The sequence below is a fragment of the Schistocerca cancellata genome, chromosome 10 (assembly GCF_023864275.1).
Source record: "Schistocerca cancellata isolate TAMUIC-IGC-003103 chromosome 10, iqSchCanc2.1, whole genome shotgun sequence".
In the NCBI taxonomy this organism is placed as follows: Eukaryota; Metazoa; Arthropoda; class Insecta; order Orthoptera; family Acrididae; genus Schistocerca; species Schistocerca cancellata.
This window is the reverse complement of record NC_064635.1, coordinates 225,160,035-225,178,755: the sequence shown is the minus strand read 5'-3', so window position 1 is coordinate 225,178,755 and position 18,721 is coordinate 225,160,035. Positions and strand designations below refer to the sequence as shown.

At 40.7% G+C, this 18,721-nt stretch overlaps 1 protein-coding gene across 1 annotated transcript; it reads right to left on the bottom strand.

Moving 5' to 3' along the window:
* Positions 1–9,898: 9,898 nt before the first annotated feature.
* LOC126106841 (acetylcholinesterase-like) lies at positions 9,899–18,368 on the bottom strand. The gene is made up of 2 exons (XM_049913237.1): positions 17,895–18,368; positions 9,899–10,936 (listed from the first exon to the last, which is right to left on the bottom strand). Exons 1-2 carry the CDS (start codon positions 18,005–18,007, stop codon positions 10,777–10,779), a joined length of 273 nt encoding a protein of 90 aa, XP_049769194.1. The 5' UTR covers positions 18,008–18,368; the 3' UTR covers positions 9,899–10,776.
* Positions 18,369–18,721: the final 353 nt, after the last annotated feature.

Genomic DNA, 18,721 nt, shown 5'->3' with positions numbered 1-18,721 from the left:
AAATATAAAAATGCAGTAAATGAAGCAGGCAAAAAGGAATACAAACGTCTCAAAAATGAGATCGACAGGAAGTGCTAAGCAGGGATGGCTAGAGGACAAATGTAAGGATGTAGAGGCTTATCTCACTAGGGGTAAGATAGATACTGCCTACAGGAAAATTAAAGAGACCTTTGGAGATAAGAGAACCACTTGTATGAACATCAAGAGCTCAGATGGAAACCCAGTTCTAAGCAAAGAAGGGAAAGCAGAAAGGTGGAAGGAGTATATAGAGGGTCTATACAAGGGCGATGTACTTGAGGACAATATTATGGAAATGGAAGAGGATGTAGATGAAGACGAAATGGGAGATACGATACTGCGTGAAGAGTTTGACAGAGCACTGAAAGACCTGAGTCGAAACAAGGCCCCCGGAGTAGACAACATTCCAGTAGAACTACTGACGGCCTTGGGAGAGCCAGTCCTGACAAAACTCTACCATCTGGTGAGCAAGATGTATGAAACAGGCGAAATACCCTCAGACTTCAAGAAGAATGTAATAATTCCAATCCCAAAGAAAGCAGGTGTTGACAGATGTGAAAATTACCGAACAATCAGTTTAATAAGCCACAGCTGCAAAATACTAACACGAATTCTTTACAGACGAATGGAAAAAACTAGTAGAAGCCGACCTCGGGGAAGATCAGTTTAGATTCCGTAGAAATACTGGAACACGTGAGGCAATACTGACCTTACGACTTATCTTAGAAGAAAGATTAAGGAAAGGCAAACCTACGTTTCTAGCATTTGTAGACTTAGAGAAAGCTTTTGACAATGTTGACTGGAACACTCTCTTTCAAATTCTAAAGGTGGCAGGGGTAAAATACAGGGAGCGAAAGGCTATTTACAATTTGTACAGAAACCAGATGGCAGTTATAAGAGTCGAGGGGCATGAGAGGGAAGCAGCGGTTGGGAAGGGAGTGAGACAGGGTTGTAGCCTCTCCCCAATGTTATTCAATCTGTATATTGAGCAAGCAGTAAAGGAAACAAAAGAAAAATTTGGAGTAGGTATTAAAATCCATGGAGATGAAATAAAAACTTTGAGGTTCGCCGATGACATTGTAATTCTGTCAGAGACAGCAAAGGACTTGGAAGAGCAGTTGAACGGAATGGATGGTGTCTTGAAGGGAGGATATAAGATGAACATCAACAAAAGCAAAACGAGGATAATGGAATGTAGTCGAATTAAGTCGGGTGATGTTGAGGGTATTAGATTAGGAAATGAGACACTTAAAGTAGTAAAGGAGTTTTGCTATTTGGGGAGCAAAATAACTGATGATGGTCGAAGTAGAGAGGATATAAAATGTAGACTGGCAATGGCAAGGAAAGCATTTCTGAAGAAGAGAAATTTGTTAACATCGAGTATAGATTTAAGTGTCAGGAAGTCATTTCTGAAAGTATTTGTATGGAGTGTAGCCATGTATGGAAGTGAAACATGGACGGTAAATAGTTTGGACAAGAAGAGAATAGAAGCTTTTGAAATGTGGTGCTACAGAAGAATGCTGAAGATTAGATGGGTAGATCACATAACTAATGAGGAAGTATTGAATAGGATTGGGGAGAAGAGAAGTTTGTGGCTCAACTTGACCAGAAGAAGGGATCGGTTGGTAGGACATGTTCTGAGGCATCAAGGGATCACCAATTTAGTATTGGAAGGCAGCGCGGAGGGTAAAAATCGCAGGGGGAGACCAAGAGATGAATACACTAAGCAGATTCAGAAGGATGTAGGTTGCAGTAGGTACTGGGAGATGAAGAAGCTTGCACAGGATAGAGTAGCATGGAGAGCTGCATCAAACCAGTCTCAGGACTGAAGACAACAACAACAACAACTATATACAATGCATTTATGATCAGAGCTATTCCCAGTTTAAATTGTACAGAGGCAGTGAATGCATAGAATGGTTTATAAAACAGCTCTGTGCAATCACCGAGATCGTGCAAGACTTTCTTTTATCACAAAATAAACAAATGAAAATGAGGGCTGAGGAAGAATTGCTGTTTCAGTCGGCAAAGATTTGTCACGTTTGCAAGGAACCGTTTGAGAAAGGCAGTGTTCAACACAGAGATCATTGTCATTTCACTGGTGAATACAGACGTGCAGCTCATTCTGCCTGCAATGTAAACTACAGACTTTACTTTACACTGCCTGTTGTATTCCACAATCTGACGAATTATGATGGACATTTCTTAATCAGAAACATTTGCGAAGAAACGGAGACCGATGATGATAACAGAACATTTACATTAAATCCAGGTCGTGTTTCACTTATACCCTCGAATATGGAAAAATACAAAGCTTTTACTAAAAGTATTCCAGTAACACACAAAGAGCGTGTCTGCAACATGAATTTCCGATTAATCGATTCACTAAATTTCCTGACGTTTTCTCTTGAAAAATGTGCGTCATATCTCAAACCAGATCAATTCACAATAATGAAATCATATTTTCCCCACGATCACAAATTCTGTCTTGTCAATCAGAAGGGAATTTTTCTGTATGAGTATGTGAACAACGAGTCTGTTTTACAGGAAGATCGTTTGCCTTCAATCGAAAATTTTAAAAGTCTCTTAAAAGGTGAAACGATAACAGATGCAGAGTATCAAAAAGCGTGTAATGTGTGGAATACATTTAAGTGTAAGACACTTGGAGAATATTCGTTTTTCTCAGTCTTTGCCGTGATACGTATGAACTAGACCCAGCACATTATATTACCTCATCTGGTTTAGCATGGGACGCTTTACTGCAAACTACTAAAGTAGAATTACAGCTTATTACTGACATAGAGCAACTTCAATTTATTGAGAGAGGTATTACAGGTGGAATTGCTCACTGTTCGTGTTGATATGCGGTTGCAAACAATAGGTTCATGTCAAGCTATGATGAGAATATTTATGAATCTTACCTCGATATTAACTGTTTATACTGCTGAGCAATGTTGCAACATTTGCCTGTATCCAATTTTGAATGGCTCTCTCCAGAGAGTAAAAAGTTTTGTCGTAGAAGATGTACCTAACGATTCAGATACAGGGTACATACTGGAATATATATTCACGATCTACATTCTGATTTACCATTATACCCTGAGAAAATGGTACCACCAACTAACCACGTCAGCAGTAACCTTAGTGCTCCAAAATAAAAAAAAAATATTATTTCTACTTTGTATGATAAGAAGAATTATGTAATACACTATAGAAATCTAAAACAGTATTTGCAACATAAACTGACATTGAAAAAGATTTATAGAATACTGTCATTCAAACAAGCGTCGTGGATGAAACCTTATATTAACATTAACGCAGAGAATCGTATGAATGCAAACAATGGATTTGAAAAAAAATTTCTTCAGACTCATGAGTAATAGTGTCTTCGGTAAAACCGCGCAGAATGTACGAAAAATAATTGATGTAAGACTAGCGTTATGCTGGAAAGGTAGATATGGAGCATCAGCAATAATTGCAAGAGCTAATTTTAAAAGGAGCATTGTTTTTAAAGAAAATTTAGTTGGTATTGAACTGAAAAAACTTAATGTAGTGTTTGATAAACCTTTAGCAGCTGGAATGGCAATTTTAGATGTTTCAAAGACACTTCTAGGCGACTTCCACTATGGATATACAGGGTGTCCCAGCTATCTTGACAACCCAAAATATCCCTGGAACAATAACAGCTATTGGAAAACGACTTTCACCGGTATCAATGTAGGGCTGGGGCCCATGAATGTGCATATTTGGAAACATTCTAAAACGAAAGCATATGCGTTTTTTAACACAAACTTATGTTTGACAAACCACATACACAATGGCGTTGATTGCGTCGCAATATTCCCATTACATCCCGAGATATTAAGACGCGAAGTTGACGCTTGAAACACCCGACATGCGCTGCTAGCGCACGTCCTGAGGCTCAGGCGTGAACCCCATGCTGCCCGTAATCGCGATGTGATTGACATGCGTAATCACACTTCCATACTTATCAAGAGGTCCGAAACGAATAATACGGTCTGCTGCCATCCTGCATTAACGTCGTACATTCCAGCAGGTATTTATCCCATAGACTAGGGGCGATGCGGTTCTGTAACGTATCTGTGTATCGCAACGTTAGTCACAAAGTTAACTTCGCTTATCGTTAATCCGTTACTAAAAAGGTAATGCCGTTCAACGTTAAAATTTTACTTTACCGTGGCAGTAGTGGGAACTACGTTGGACACTTGACTAGGTAGAGCCAGGCCCTGCGCGACAGGCACAATGGGTCATATAACGCATTAGATAAACCTTATTTTGGGTGTGCAGGATAAATAAGACAACCTGACGGGTGTACACCGATCGGTACTGGTTCATATTGTGTACGTAGATACGTAAAACGTGCAAGATGGAAACCATTATGTGCTTATGAGAGTTGATGGCTGCAGACCGTATTATCCGTTTCGGAACTCTTGATAAGTATGGAGGTGTGATTACACATGTCAATCACATCGCGATTACGGGCAGCATGGGGTTCACTCCTGAGCCTCAGGACGTGCGCTAGCAGCGCATGTCGGGTGTTTCAAGCACCAACTTCGCGTCTCAATATCTCGGGATGGAATATTGCGATGCAATCAACGCCATTGTGTATGTGCTTTGTCATGCTATGGATTGCCGAAGAAAAAATATAGGAGGTCCATTAAAAAAACAACATAAGTTTGTCTTAAAAACACATATGCTTTCGTTTTAGAATGTTTCCAAATATGTACATTCATGGGCCCCAGCCCTACATTGATCCCAGTGAAAGTCGTTTTCCAATAGCTGTTATTCTTCCAGAGATATTTTGGGTGGACAAGATAGCTGTGTCATCCTGTATACTAAATAAGTTTCAAGAAAAGCATGTAAAACTATGTTATACTGACACTGATAGCTTAATTTATCACATTAAAATTGTAAATTTTTATGAAAACATCAGAAGCGATGTAGCTAAATGGTTTGACACTTCAGGGCTTCCTTAAGAAAATAAATATAATATTCTACTTGTTAGCAAAAAGGTGCTAGGTTTATTGAAAGATGAGTTAAATGGCGATTCTATAATTTAATTTATTGATCTTCGAGCTAAAATATATGCACTCAGACTGAATCACAACGTGTAATGCACAGAGCAAAGGGAGTGAAACAGTTATCTGTTAAGGAATTAAGCATTGATTACTATCGACAATGTATATTGAATTCAAATGTTAAATCCGCTGAACAGTATGTAATTCAGTCCAAGTGGCCTGTAGTTTCTACTATTAAACAGCAAAAGCTGTTTGTCAGCAGACAAGATAAACATTTTGTACTTTCAGATAAGATCAGTACATTACCTTGGAGTCACTATCAATTGAAAAAAATGTTATGGTGTGTGAATGGTTTTTCTTTTTATTGTGTAAACTTTAAATATTGTACATTTTTACTGTGTAAAAAGTGAAAATATAAAAAAGTATTTTGTAACTGATTTATTGTGAAAAAATTGTAAGCATATAATACATTATATAATAATAAAGATTTATAATAGATTTATTTTATTCTATTTCATCTAAAAATTCCACTAAGCAACCTCTGCAATACATTTTTATTGGAGGTGGACTATCAAACTGACAACGTGCATTCGGATCATGATGTTTAGAACAATATTGATACTTGTGGTAACCTATGAAAATCATGTGAAATGTCAAATAAAGAAGGAAACAATTGTTTAGGAAACAAGTAATAGTCAATAGCATTCAAATTTTTATACTCTTCTTCCATAAGTTTCTTATAAATTCCAGAAAGCAATTCACAAACATTTTTCGATTTGAAACTTCCTGGCAGATCTCATTCTGGATTTTTCGATTTAATCCAGTCGAACAAGAAGCAAGTATTATCATCATCTTCAGCAGCAGCAGCATTAGCAGCAGCAGCAGCAGCAGCAGCACAGTCGGATCTGTAGTCTTCCAATTGCAGCATTTCAATACCTTCAGGTAGAATTTGTTCCAGACTATTTAGGACATATGGACAGAGTAAAATTTTTGAAAACATCAGTGTTTTACAATCATTGTTATCTTTTAGGAATGAGTGAAATAAAGAGTGTAATGCACTGAAAGAGACTTCAGTGTTCACAGCTTGTAGTACAGATTCATTTCCTACACTTAAATTAGCAATTGACACTCTCACTGGATGTTTGTCTGATTTAGCATCAACAATGATAACTTTATTCATTTTCTTTTGCTTTTGTTTCCCTCAGCTGCTGGAGCGATGGAATGTTAGCAAATGAAGTGGAGGTCCTACTCAGCACTATTTTTATATCTGAGTACGCTTTGTGACTTGATTGATTGATGGAGTCCTTTTTATTATCGAATCATGAATGACCAGGCAGTAAGCTGTTGTATTTTTCAGATATGTTTTTTTGTTTCTATTTCAGTCTTCATTTCAACAATGGAAGACTTGAGTGTTTAATCTTGATGTGAACAGTCAATGAAAAATATTGGGCAGTTCTTAAACTCAGTACAGTTCAGGAGTGGGTTTCCTCTTCTTCTTACATCACTCACTCCATAATACAATGATTGAAAATCATTTTTCGTTTCAAAGTCAATTGCAAAGTTCTCCTCTGGGAATTTAGAAGAATTTAAATACAACTTCAAATCTGATATGTTTATTTTGTCAAATACACTTGAATCAGTGTTAATCGAATTTCTGTTTGACTGAAAAGCCATTATTACATACATGGCTGTTTCAAGAGCTGTATTAAATTTAATTTGCCATGTCCATGAGCTAATTTCTGGTGCAATACACCTAGTCAGGTCCCAATGACGAAACTCCAGACTTAGACTGACATCATTTTTTAAAATATTCCACAGTGATATTTGTTGCCTTTCGGACACTTGAACGTGTGGCATCTCCCAGTACATTTTCTCCAACACTACTTTTGACTTGGTATCTGCTTTATCTGTGATAATACAGTTAACATCTTGTCTGTTACAGATCAGCTCCAGTTGATGACGAGAATTTATTCTTTTTATAATCCTCTGCAAAGCCCAATATCATTTTCAGCGGGATGCAAAAATTGAAACGTACATCACCATCGACTAGTTTTTTCAAATCATCTCTTGTGCCCCAGTCAGCATATTGCAAAGCATTAGCTTCACATGTTGTAAACGAAACATATCCTTTCATTAATGTTGCAATTCCCCGATTACGCACATGATCAATAATTTGGTTATTGAGACGGTACTGAATGTCTGAAAACAGGTAAAGTGCACAGTTTTTAGTTAACTCAATATCGCTAGCGTTCCCTTGTCCCTCTGCATTAAGAAGCCGTCTTTCAATACACAATCGGATCACAGAAGGTAACAGGTACGTGTTTTCATTTTGTATAACAAGTGATATGGAATCGTTTGGAGCAAAAGCTGGTTGACAAAACGGTTTATACTTATGATACTGAAGGCGAGTAATTTTTCTTTTACATTCAACATCCTTCTTAAATATCTTTCCCTGTCTGTTGTTGTTGTTGTTGTTTTAGTTCACTGTGAAAATAAAAAAGACTCGAATGAGAGCTAGCAGAGTATGGTGTCGGTATTTATAGCATTCTGTATCCTAATGATGATAGTATTTGTCTATTATGACGAGTTAAAATTTTCACTCTTCTTTTCTTTGCTTTTCGTTTCTTGTTATTTTTGCTATACTTTACAGTGTCAATGCATCTGGTGTCTTTGGTTAAGCGAACATCTTGTTTGCACTCAATGCCCATTTTTTATCGTATTTTTCGTAAGTGTAGTCGAACAGTTATGTTTTCACCGTCAAAATCGACAAGATTTCCGTCTTTATCTCTGATTCTGAAACGTATCTTGCAACTACTGGCATGTAAATGGGCGAGTTTGGTGTCTCCACAATCCTATATCCCGGTGCAACTGTTGGCCACAACTGATGCACAGTGTGTGTAGGATCACCATTGTGAAATGATCCACCTGAGATGTTACACTCAACGCATAAGACGTTAATATTCTGAATATTAACTGGCTGTTCTGCAGTCTTCAAGGTTTCTTTAGCAATCACAATTTCTGCAAAACTTAAAACTGAACCTATGTTATGAGGGATTTTGAAATCTATAGTCACATTGCTCTTTATTATTTGACATCGACCTAGCGTTTTATTGTAGCTAATTTTTACCGATACTCGAATCCTTTTTTTTCCATTGAATTGTCATTGTCATTTATCAAGTTGTATGCAGAAATTTCTCTTGATAACGTTATAAAAATATCATCGAGTTCATATGTTCCATGCTTCAAGTTAACTTTATCCAAAATTTCTAGATTACCTATGTAGTTACAGAAGCAGAAGTTATTATTTGTCGATGTAATGTTTGGGATGGAATTGTACGTAAAAAGATTTAGTAGAGCAATTTCGTAAACATGTTGTGATAAACTTAATGCAGGATTGAAGACAGCAGTTGGAAACGATTTTTTGCCTGTCAAGCTTACCATTACATCGTGCTCAATGTCCATTGCGAGACCGCGACTATCAGTTGCAAGATGGGTTATTTTATTTTAGAAATCAAAAACTTTAAACACAAATGACCACATATCTGACTGTTAAATGATTGAAACATATTATAATTATATTGTATTACACAATTTTTCAAATATCTTACTATTTCTGGAGGAGGTGGTAAATGACCAAAGCTATCGAATTAGTACACAATATTACTTTTTTTTTTGTAAGCTACCAAATGCGAACCTGGTTCATCATCAGTCTGAAGATTAACAATAGCACACTCATATCTGTCAGGTCTTGAAGGTAAAGTATCTCTCATAAAGACACCTCTAAAGTGAGCGTTTTGCAGAATGAAAGTGGCTTTCTTAGATCTGCATGGCTTCACGGATGACTTTAATAGTTTCATCCCGAAACGAGCTGCTATCATCCTCCTCGACGGTACACAAGTCATTGCGGAAGTGTATCTGAAAATTGCACAGCGTATGTCATTTAACAGCTTATCATAAAAAAAACCCAAAAAATGAACTTGGGGTTAACACACAGTCACCACCATCAACAGTGGGGGATGGATGGAGTGTCGGTCCATACGGCGAAAAACACGTTGTGGAAGCTTTGTGAATCGTGTGATTACATAGTGTGGTAATGGGGCAACAAAAAGTTGAATGGACAGTGACACTACTTGATGTAGAGCACGGGGGAGTACTAAATATGCAAACAATAGACTGTCCATCACTTAAACTTTTGAAAAAGGAATATAATATTTCTAACTAACAATATTTAGCAAAAATTAATGTAAGACTTATTATGAAATGGTATTTGTAAAATAAAAAAAAGTTCCACTAGAATAAAGTTACCGGTTTCTTCATTTTATTCCCCTTTCACCTCCTTTTTTTCCCTGTCTTTACCTCCCTAGCTCATACAAGTAAGCATTTTATCACAGTTCTCTCAGTCCAAAAGCATTTTATATCCAATAAACAACAAGTTAAGGAGTAAGAGAGAGAAAGAGAGAGAGAGAGAGAGAGAGAGAGAGAGAGAGATACAAGCTGCGATTGCTAATGAACTTCATCGTCCTGCTCGTCGAATGTATCTTAGATGAGCAGTTATCACAAAAGGACTTGATGACCTTTTCGAGCAGATTTAGTTGACATGATTGCATATTCAGAATACAATTCTGGATATAAATATTTATTAAAAGTAATTGATGTTTATTCCAAATATGCATGGGTTGCTGCTCTGAAGACTAAAACTGGTGATGCAGTTGAAAACTGGTGATGCAGTTGCAAACGCACTTAAAAATATATACACAGAAAGCAAGCAGGATCCAGTACACTTAAAAACCGATCTAGGTAAAGAATTCTACAATATTAGTTTTAAGAAATTAATCCACCATCTCAGAATTAATCATTACTCAACCTTTTCAAATATGAAAGCTTCAATAGTTGACTGCTTCAACGGAACTCTCTCGAGCCTCATGTTCAGAAAATTTACTTCTCGGGATTCTTACAAATGGGTTAATACTGTACACGTATTAGTAGAGCAATATAATCACACAAAATACAGGACAATTAAAAGACGGCCAGTGGACGTAAAAGATGAGTCTTCCATCTACCGTGTACAGTAAAATCAAAATGTTTGATCCACACTGGTCGATATTCAAAATTGGTGATTGTCAGAATTAGTAAACAGAAGGCTGTGTTTGACAAAGGACACACTGCAAATTGGTCCACAGAAATTTTCAGAATACGTAAGGTACAAGAAACTAACACAAGAACGTATTTCCTCGAAGATTACAAGTCTCAGCCCATAGCTGGAGCTTTCTACGCTGCAGAGCCACAGAAAACCAAATATCCATCGGCATATCTTGTCGAAAAACTCGTACGCAAAAAAGGAAACAAAGCTTTGGTAAAATGGCTCTGATTCAGCAATTCACACAACAGCTGGATTAATTTGAAGAAATAAAATAATCACAGTCATTGCTCAGTTACAACACTTAGAATATGCTGATTCACACTGTGTGTGTGTGTGTGTGTGTGTGTACGTAACCGACTGATCTGGCCGGCTGTCTGACCTTGGACAACTGCCAGAGCGTGATAACTCAGATGGGTACGGTGCAGTAGTGTTAAGCGTCCACACTGCGTATATACATCCTCAAAGTGTTCCAGAAGTTACATTGACTATCTACTGGCGTGGATAACATTCGGAGAGAGCTGAGAGTGTCGGAAGAGGGCACTGCTGCTCGCCGCAGGGTGGGGGCAGTGTGCGCTGTCCCTAGCCGCCGTAGCGCTGGTACAGGGCCTCCCAGAACGCCGCCCTTTCGGCGAAGGGCCGCCGCTCCACGCTGAACCCCTGCCGCCCTACATACAGGTAGGCGGGGTTGTCCACTGTGAACGCCGGCCACGAGACGTCCAGCTCAGGATCTGTCGGTTGCCTGTGGACACAAGCGGGATAGTCAGAACAGATTTCGGAAAAATTCAAAAGCAAAGGCATCAATATTAAGAGCGGAAAATAAACGCCAGTGCTTCCAGCAGCGAGGGAGAATGGATAGGTGGAAAATACACAAAGTGACATTTTGGGTCAAATTGAAATAGGTGATAGTGGATCCAAAACCGACTATATTGAGATTGGCAACCAGTGGTCCGAGATCCATATTTACTGTGTTATGGACATTCACAGATATGTCACATAGCAGCAATGTGGCTCATAGTAACTGCTCAAACTGACGACCACCAGTCTCACTGCATGCTTGGAGCAGATCCCTGGTGTCTGTTGTACCAGGAGGCAGGCAGCTTGGACCCTAGCAAGCAGGTCTTCATCAGTTTCTATGATGTTTCATTCACCAACATCTCATGTAGTCACAGGAGAAAAGTTCAGAGGTGTGAGATCTGGTGGCCGCACTGGCCATGGGACTGGACCTCCCGTTCCCGTCCAGGTGCTCGTGGTGTACATTAACATGGAAGTGGGTTGATGCACTGTTGTGTTGAAGCCACAAGGGGTGCAGTCTCCAAGAATCATGGCACCACATCTGGCATGAAAACCGGGTAATGTGGACCTGTCAAACGGGGTGGTAGCAAATAGTGCCCTATTAGGTGATTTTGACAGTGCTCACTCGTACATTGACAGTGAGTCGTTGCTGGTGGCCACCGACGTGGGTGCCGTGGGGATTGTTCTCACTCCAGATATTGCTGTTGCTGCTGTTGGAAACACTGTCAAGGGTGAATGTGGCCTCATACGTGAACAATACAAACTGGAGTAAGTTTTGCACCTCATCACTACAGTGGATAATGCACTGGCAGAAGGGAATGCATGGCTCAAAATCTGTTGGTTCCAGTGCTTGCACATGTTCTTCATGATAGGTGTGTAATAGCTGTACGACCAGTACTTTCCACACTGTATCCTTCGAAGTGTTTGTTTCACTGGCAAGTTGACAGGTGCTTATTGCTGGGTGGTCGGCCACACCACCATCTCCTCGTTGTCTGGTGTGTGGACATGTCTTTGGTGGGAGCTTTCCCCAATCTCTGTGGTGTGAATGACCCTGCCTCTGTTAAGATGGTATCCATGGAGATTAACGTCTTCCAATTAGGATGACACTTGTTAGGAAAGCATTCCCTGTACACTCGTGCTGCCTCACCGTATGTCTGCCAACTCTCATGACGGGTTGAGTTCCATCGTTGACTGTGCACCGTGCACTGTATACAGTAACTCACTTCACCATGGACACAGCATAAGCTGTCTGAAGCAATGGACAACTAACGCTAGTGATAGTGATGTGCATGCAGCACAGGTTAATGGACCGGTGCGATGCATGCAGACGTCACATGACACACATGCTGCGAGCTAAGTTGTGCATGGTATGTCTGTTTGGTGGTGAGAGGTGTACACTGTTTATTACCCGCTGCCTGTTCCAGTGAAAAGTAGACACCTGGGATCTTTGCAACAATGCAGCATGCTTCCTGCATCTTTGTAATACATACACTGATTGTGAGACTCATGGTCATCACTTTCAACATTTACTGCCAAGTATCTTGTTGTTATGCAGTGTTTGCTGAGTATGTCCATAACAAAAACAAATATGCACTTCTGACTATAGGTTCCCTATCTCAATAGAATCGGTTGCGGACCCACTATCACCTGTTTCCATTTGACCCAAAATGCTTGAGACACCAAATCGCATATAAAGTTATGAAGCATCTATGGTGCAATGTACTGCTCTTAATGTTAATAACGCGTTGTAGATACACCCTTCAAGCGCATTTTAAATTGTTCTGTTCCTTCAGCTTTTATCTTACATAACGTACGTTCCTTTATCATACATGAAACAATGCGATCTAGACAGAGGGTCTCCCAGAAGGAATGGTCCATACTCAGGAAGTTGACCAGAACGATTATTTGAAGCAAAAAACTTCACGTGGAAATGTTTCCTATTTTGAATGGTTTCCGAGATACAATGCATCTAATGCACATTGTCATTAATTTTCTGTGTTATTCAATATGCTGTCAGGTTTACACGAGCTCAACAGTTAATTAAACATTACAACATGTGCTTTGTAAAGTATTAATTGAAAAATACGTATTTTTAAGACATTCACTCCTAAGCATTATCGTACACGTCACATTACACCTGTTGCACAGTTCAAGTTAAATGTTCAAATAGCCCACCGTCAGCTTCAGTGTAGTTATGCAGCCTCGGGAGAACATATTGTGTTGCTTGCCTGGGAGCCTCTGCACGTTCAAAAATGGTTCAAATGGCTCTGAGCACTATGGGACTTAACTGCTGAGGTCTCAGTCCCCTAGAACGTAGAACTACTTAAACCTAACTAACCTAAGGACATCACACACATCCATGCCCGAGGCAAGATTCGAACCTGCGACCGTAGCGGTCGCGCGATTCCAGACTGTAGCGCCTAGAACCGCTCGGCCACTGTGGACGGCCCTCTGCACGTTCCCTAATGAAGGCAGAAGCGACCATCATGCGACCAAACAGTTCTTTTCGCTTGTACACCTTTCGTTTGTGCACCTCAGACTTCATCCAGACCCACAAAGAAAAATTTAATGGGGTAAGGTCTAGTGATTTTGGTGGCTACTTTATTCCATAGGGACCACTCAAGCAATTAGTGTAAGATACATACTTGAGAGCCACTAGCCCAAAAACAAATGTACAGCATATGTTTTCCATCTGGGAAACCATTCGGAATTGAACATATGACCATGTGAAGCTTTGTGCTTCAAATGAGCGTTCTTTTCATATCTGTGAGTATTGATCATTCCTTCTGCAACACACTGTACATTACGAAATACCTATTTTCAAATACACAGATTATGCCATAATTTAGAATGTATGTAAGGTATCTCATACTACGTCTTCTAATGCACTGTAATTTCATTTTCTGTCCTTTTTATACAAGTATATTTACAGTTGGCTCTAAATGGCGCCAATCAGTTAAACTTTACGTAATCTACAAGGGCATGCGGAAGAGTAATGCCTCTGATTTTTTTATGTGACAGCTGAAAATATATTTTTTCCAGTTTCTGTCAGAGTTGCATTAAAAAAATTATTACTGGTGAGTAAATTTGGAGTACATTGTTAATTCTCAGTCTGTAGCCTACAAGTAATACATAGTTGTTAACATAATTTTCAAAAATGAAAAATTAATTTTTTAAAAATATTTTTACATTCCTGAAATTTAAGCAACACTAATTAGCATAATACACTGAAGAGCCAAAGAAACTTGTACACCTGCCAAATATCGTGTAGGTTCCCCGCGAGCACGCAGAAATCCCACAACACAATGTGGCATGCACTCGACTAATGTCTGAAGTAGTGCTGGAGGGAACTGACACCATGAATCCCGCAGGGCTGTCCATAAATCTGTAAGAGTACGACCGGGAGGGCGTGAATAGCACGTTGCAAGGCATCCCAGATATGCTGGGCAGTTTTGTGGGCATCAGAAGTGTTTAAACTCAGAAGAATGTTCCTGGAGACACTCTGTAGCAATTCTGGAAATGTGGGGTGTCGCACTGTCCTGCTGGAATGGTCCAAGTATGTCGGAATGGACTATGGACATGAATGGATGGAGGTGATCAGGCAGGATGCTTACGTACGTGTCATCTGTCAGAGTCGTGTCTAGACCTATAAGGTGTCCCATATCACTCCAACTGCACGCGCCCCACAGTCGTACAGTCTCTCCACCAGCTTGACATGCAGGTTATAGGGATTCATGAGACTGTCTCCGTACCCGTACACGTACATCCGTTCGATACAATTTCAAACGAGACTCGTCCGAGCAGGCAGCGTGTTTCCAGCCATCACAGTTCAATGTCGGAGTTGACGGACCCAGGCGAGGCGCAAAGCTTTTGTGTCGTGCAGTCATCTCGGGTAGACGAGTGGGCCTTCGGCTCCGAAAGCCCGTATCGATGATGTTTCGTTGAATGGTTTGCACGCTGATGGACTGATGGCCCAGCACTGAAATCTGCAGTAATTTGTGGAAGGATTCCACTTCTGTCACATTGAACGATTCTCATCAGTCGTCGTTGGTCCTGTTCTTGCAGGATCTTTTTCCGGCCGCAGCGATGTCGGAGATTAGATGTTTTACCGGATACCTGTTTTTCACGGTACACTCGTGAAATGGTCGTACGGGAAAATTCCCACGTATCGGTACCTTGGAGATGCTGTGTCCCATCGCTCGTGCGCCGACTGTAACACCCGTTCAAATTCATTTAAATCTTGATAACCTGCCATTGTAGCAGCAGTAACAGGTCTAACAACTGCGCCAGACACTTGTTGTCTTATATAGGCGTCGCGGACCGCATCGCCACGTTTGCCTCTGTACATACCTCTGCATTTGAATACGCATACCTACATTTTCTTTGGCGCTTCAGTCCAAATTTAAATGTTAGGAATAGAGTTGCGCTCTGCCAAAACTGCAGTTCGGTAGTTTTGGTACTGTACATAAATGACGTAATAAATGGTAGGATTACCAGTAGTATTGGTAACATTGATAGGGAAAGAAACGTAATTAAATGTGTGGGAGAAGAACTGCTTGCAAGAGTTTCCTGTTATTGTTGATACGTGTGAAAGTTGCTTAGTAATAACACGAACTTGGTTTATATAAGATCGCGGAAGCATTTAAGTGATCCAGAATGAGATTTTCACTCTGCAGCGGAGTGTGCGCTGGAAGGAAAAGGCCCCGAGTTCGAGTCTTGGCCCGGCACACATTTTTAATCTGCCAGGAAGTTTCATATCAGCGCACACTCCGCTGCAGAGTGAAAATCTCATTCTGGAAAACATTCCCCATGCTGTGGCCAAGCCATGTCTTCGCAATATCCATTCTTTCAGGAGTGCTAGTCTGCAGGGTTCGCAGGAGAGCTACTGTAAAGTTTGGAAGGTAGGAGACGAGGTAGTGGCAGAAGTAAAGCTGTGAGGACGGGGCGTGAGTCGTGCTTGGGTAGCTCAGTTAGCAGAGCACTTGCACGTGAAAGGCAAAGGTCCTGAGCATGATGGATGTAAGGTTTCACAGTGTGTAGGCACATCGCACGCAGCCGCCAGCGACCTCTATCGAGTTCACAACGACACAATCATAACTTGGGCCGCCAGTATATCGAATACGGTTGGAGCGAGCTGTCATTTCTTGTCTTCGTGAAGTCATTGGATCTTGAATAAGCATTACAATTTTATACATGCATAAAAATATCAGTTACGTCTGTTGCATATGCGTGCACTGGTGGAAAATGTATGTTAACGTTTACGACGAAAGTATGTAATACAGTGAAGCGGCACCAGGTTGCATCCAGCGCTCGGTGGGCAGTTGTCATAATAAACAATGTTTTCAGCCTTCAGTTGCAAGGTAATTTTACTCGTTGGTAAACGAGTAAAATTACCTTGCAACTGAAGGCTGAAAACATTGTTTATTTGCTGTACATTTCACAGTTGCTGACACGCTGCAATATGTTAAAGTTGTCATAATGTTTTGTCTGCTCACTGTATAGAGAAGAGCAGCGTGAATGGTCACAGGTTTGTTTGACCTGTGGGAGAGTACCACAGAGATGATGAAAGAATTGAACTGGCAGATGACTCAAGACAGACGTGAAGTACAAGAGGGCCGTTCAATATGTAATGCAATACATTTTTTCTCTCGCTATTTGGGTTGAAAAATGCAAAATTTGTTATTGGTCATCGTGGAATATTTCCGTTTCGGCCCTTACAGATTCATGAAGTTCCTATTGGTGGTGTCACTGCAGCTAACATTGAAAATGTCTGTACTGGAGGTGTGTTCTTTTGACGGAAATCAGAGCACTGCAGATGTTCACAGGCGCTTGCAGAATTGTATGGGGACCTGGTGGTGAACAGAAGCACGGTGAGTGGCTGCGCGGGGCAAGCGCCGTCGTCGCAACAACATCGCGCAAAACCGTCTTGTCTCCCGCGTCGTATCTGGCGGCACACAGCTGTGACTCCTGCACTGTTGGAATGTGCGGACACTCTCATTCGAGGTGATCGGTGGATCACAGTCAGATCGCTCGCTGTTCAATTGGATGTCTCTTTGGTACTCGCCGGCCGGGGTGGTAGAGCGGTTCTAGGCGCTTCAGTCAGGAACCGCGCGACCGCTACGGTCGCAGGTTCGAATCCTGCCTCGGGCATGGATGTATGTGATGTCCTTAGGTTAGTTAGGTTTAAATAGTTCTAACTTCTAGGGGACTGATGACCTCAGACGTTAAGTCCCATGGTGCTCAGAGCCATTTCAACGATTTTTGGTACTCATAGGTATGTGCGTAATGGGTTCCTCGCCGCCTAATGGAAGACCATAAAGAGCTTCCATCTGTAGGGCCTAATGGAGAATGCACTCGGAGGGAAGCAATACGTGGATAATGAGGTTATTGATGAAGTAAGATGTTGGCTCCGACGTCGACTAGTAAAATAGAACCATGTGGGCATAGAGGCGCTCCCTGTAAGGTGGCGTAAGGTCGTAACATTGGGCGGAGATTAAATTCAAAAACAGTGTTTTGTAGCTTAAAGTCTGGGGAACAATGTGGTGTACTGGAATCCTGAACAAAACCAACATGTTTTGAGAAAAAAAGTGTTGCATTACTTAAGCGTCCCTCGCATTCTGAGAAGGGTATTTACAAAGCTTCAAGAAGCGGTTCTAATTGATGTTTCTAGAACTACACTGCAACCCTCTACGTATCGCTCCAGTAGGGATCGTGACTACTAGACGAATTAGATTTTGTGCAGAGACTTTTAAGCACTCAATCGATCCAGCAGTCCATACGTGAATGGAGCGGGAAGAAAGCCTAAAACTAGTACAACGGGAAGTGCTCTCTGCCATGCACTTCACAGTGGTTTGCAGAATGCAGATGTAGCGGTAGACGTAGATAGTGCATTTCCGCAAACTCACCCAGTCTTGGCGAAGTTGGTCCACAGGTGAGTCATCTTCATGGCAATTTTCCCGTCCTCGGAATCCTTCTCTGGCGGTTCTCCAAACATGATGTTGGGGAACAAGAAAGCCATATCTGCTCCATGACCGGTTCCTGCAACGAAATAAGACCTACTTGGTGGTCACCCTAAAAATAAATAGCCAAGGTGAGAAGCACCCACATGCTTTGCTCATATTGTGGCATCAAGCAGTCAGGCCTGCAAGATGAGTGGTCTGCCAAGCGAGTGGATTCATTCTTATCTGTCGAGTAACATGAACTCTAGTACTCACAATAAAGTTACAAATTATCCTCCTGTATGAATAATGCGCAACGGAAACGCACATCTGACTATCAGTAATTTACAGAACTCTGACTGTTCACTACGCACTGGCAATACCACATTTTCTTTTTTTATTTAACGGCTTTTATCAACACGTGGCCATTGCACTGAATATGAGTGGCGCACACATTATAAATTCTGGATATCATGACAACATACAATTCGAAGGAAAAGGCCACCAATCTTTTTCTTTTCACTATCTTATTTATTCCGATAAATTCTATAACCTAAACACACAAATTCTATAACCTACAACAATGACACATGAGAAATTCCGTCCATGGCTTTATATTGGTGATTCTCTATCTTATGGTCTCGTAATTATTCAACTCTACAGTGCACTTTCTGGATAGGATGGTGGATCTTTTTGCTATATCTCACACTTCGACTCTCACAACCATCATCACGAGGCTTTCCTCCACACAGAGCGGTACAAAAGGAACACGCATAACCCACTACCTCTGCAAC

What these genes read in the sequence shown, in the direction of transcription:
- LOC126106841 (XM_049913237.1), bottom strand. Translation starts at nt 18,007, where the DNA reads ATGGCTTTCTTGTTCCCCAACATCATGTTTGGAGAACCGCCAGAGAAG. An exon ending in ACCAACTTCGCCAAGACTGG is followed by an intron (nt 10,937 to 17,894) that starts GTGAGTTTGCGG and finishes TTGTGTCCACAG; the next exon opens with GCAACCGACAGATCCTGAGC.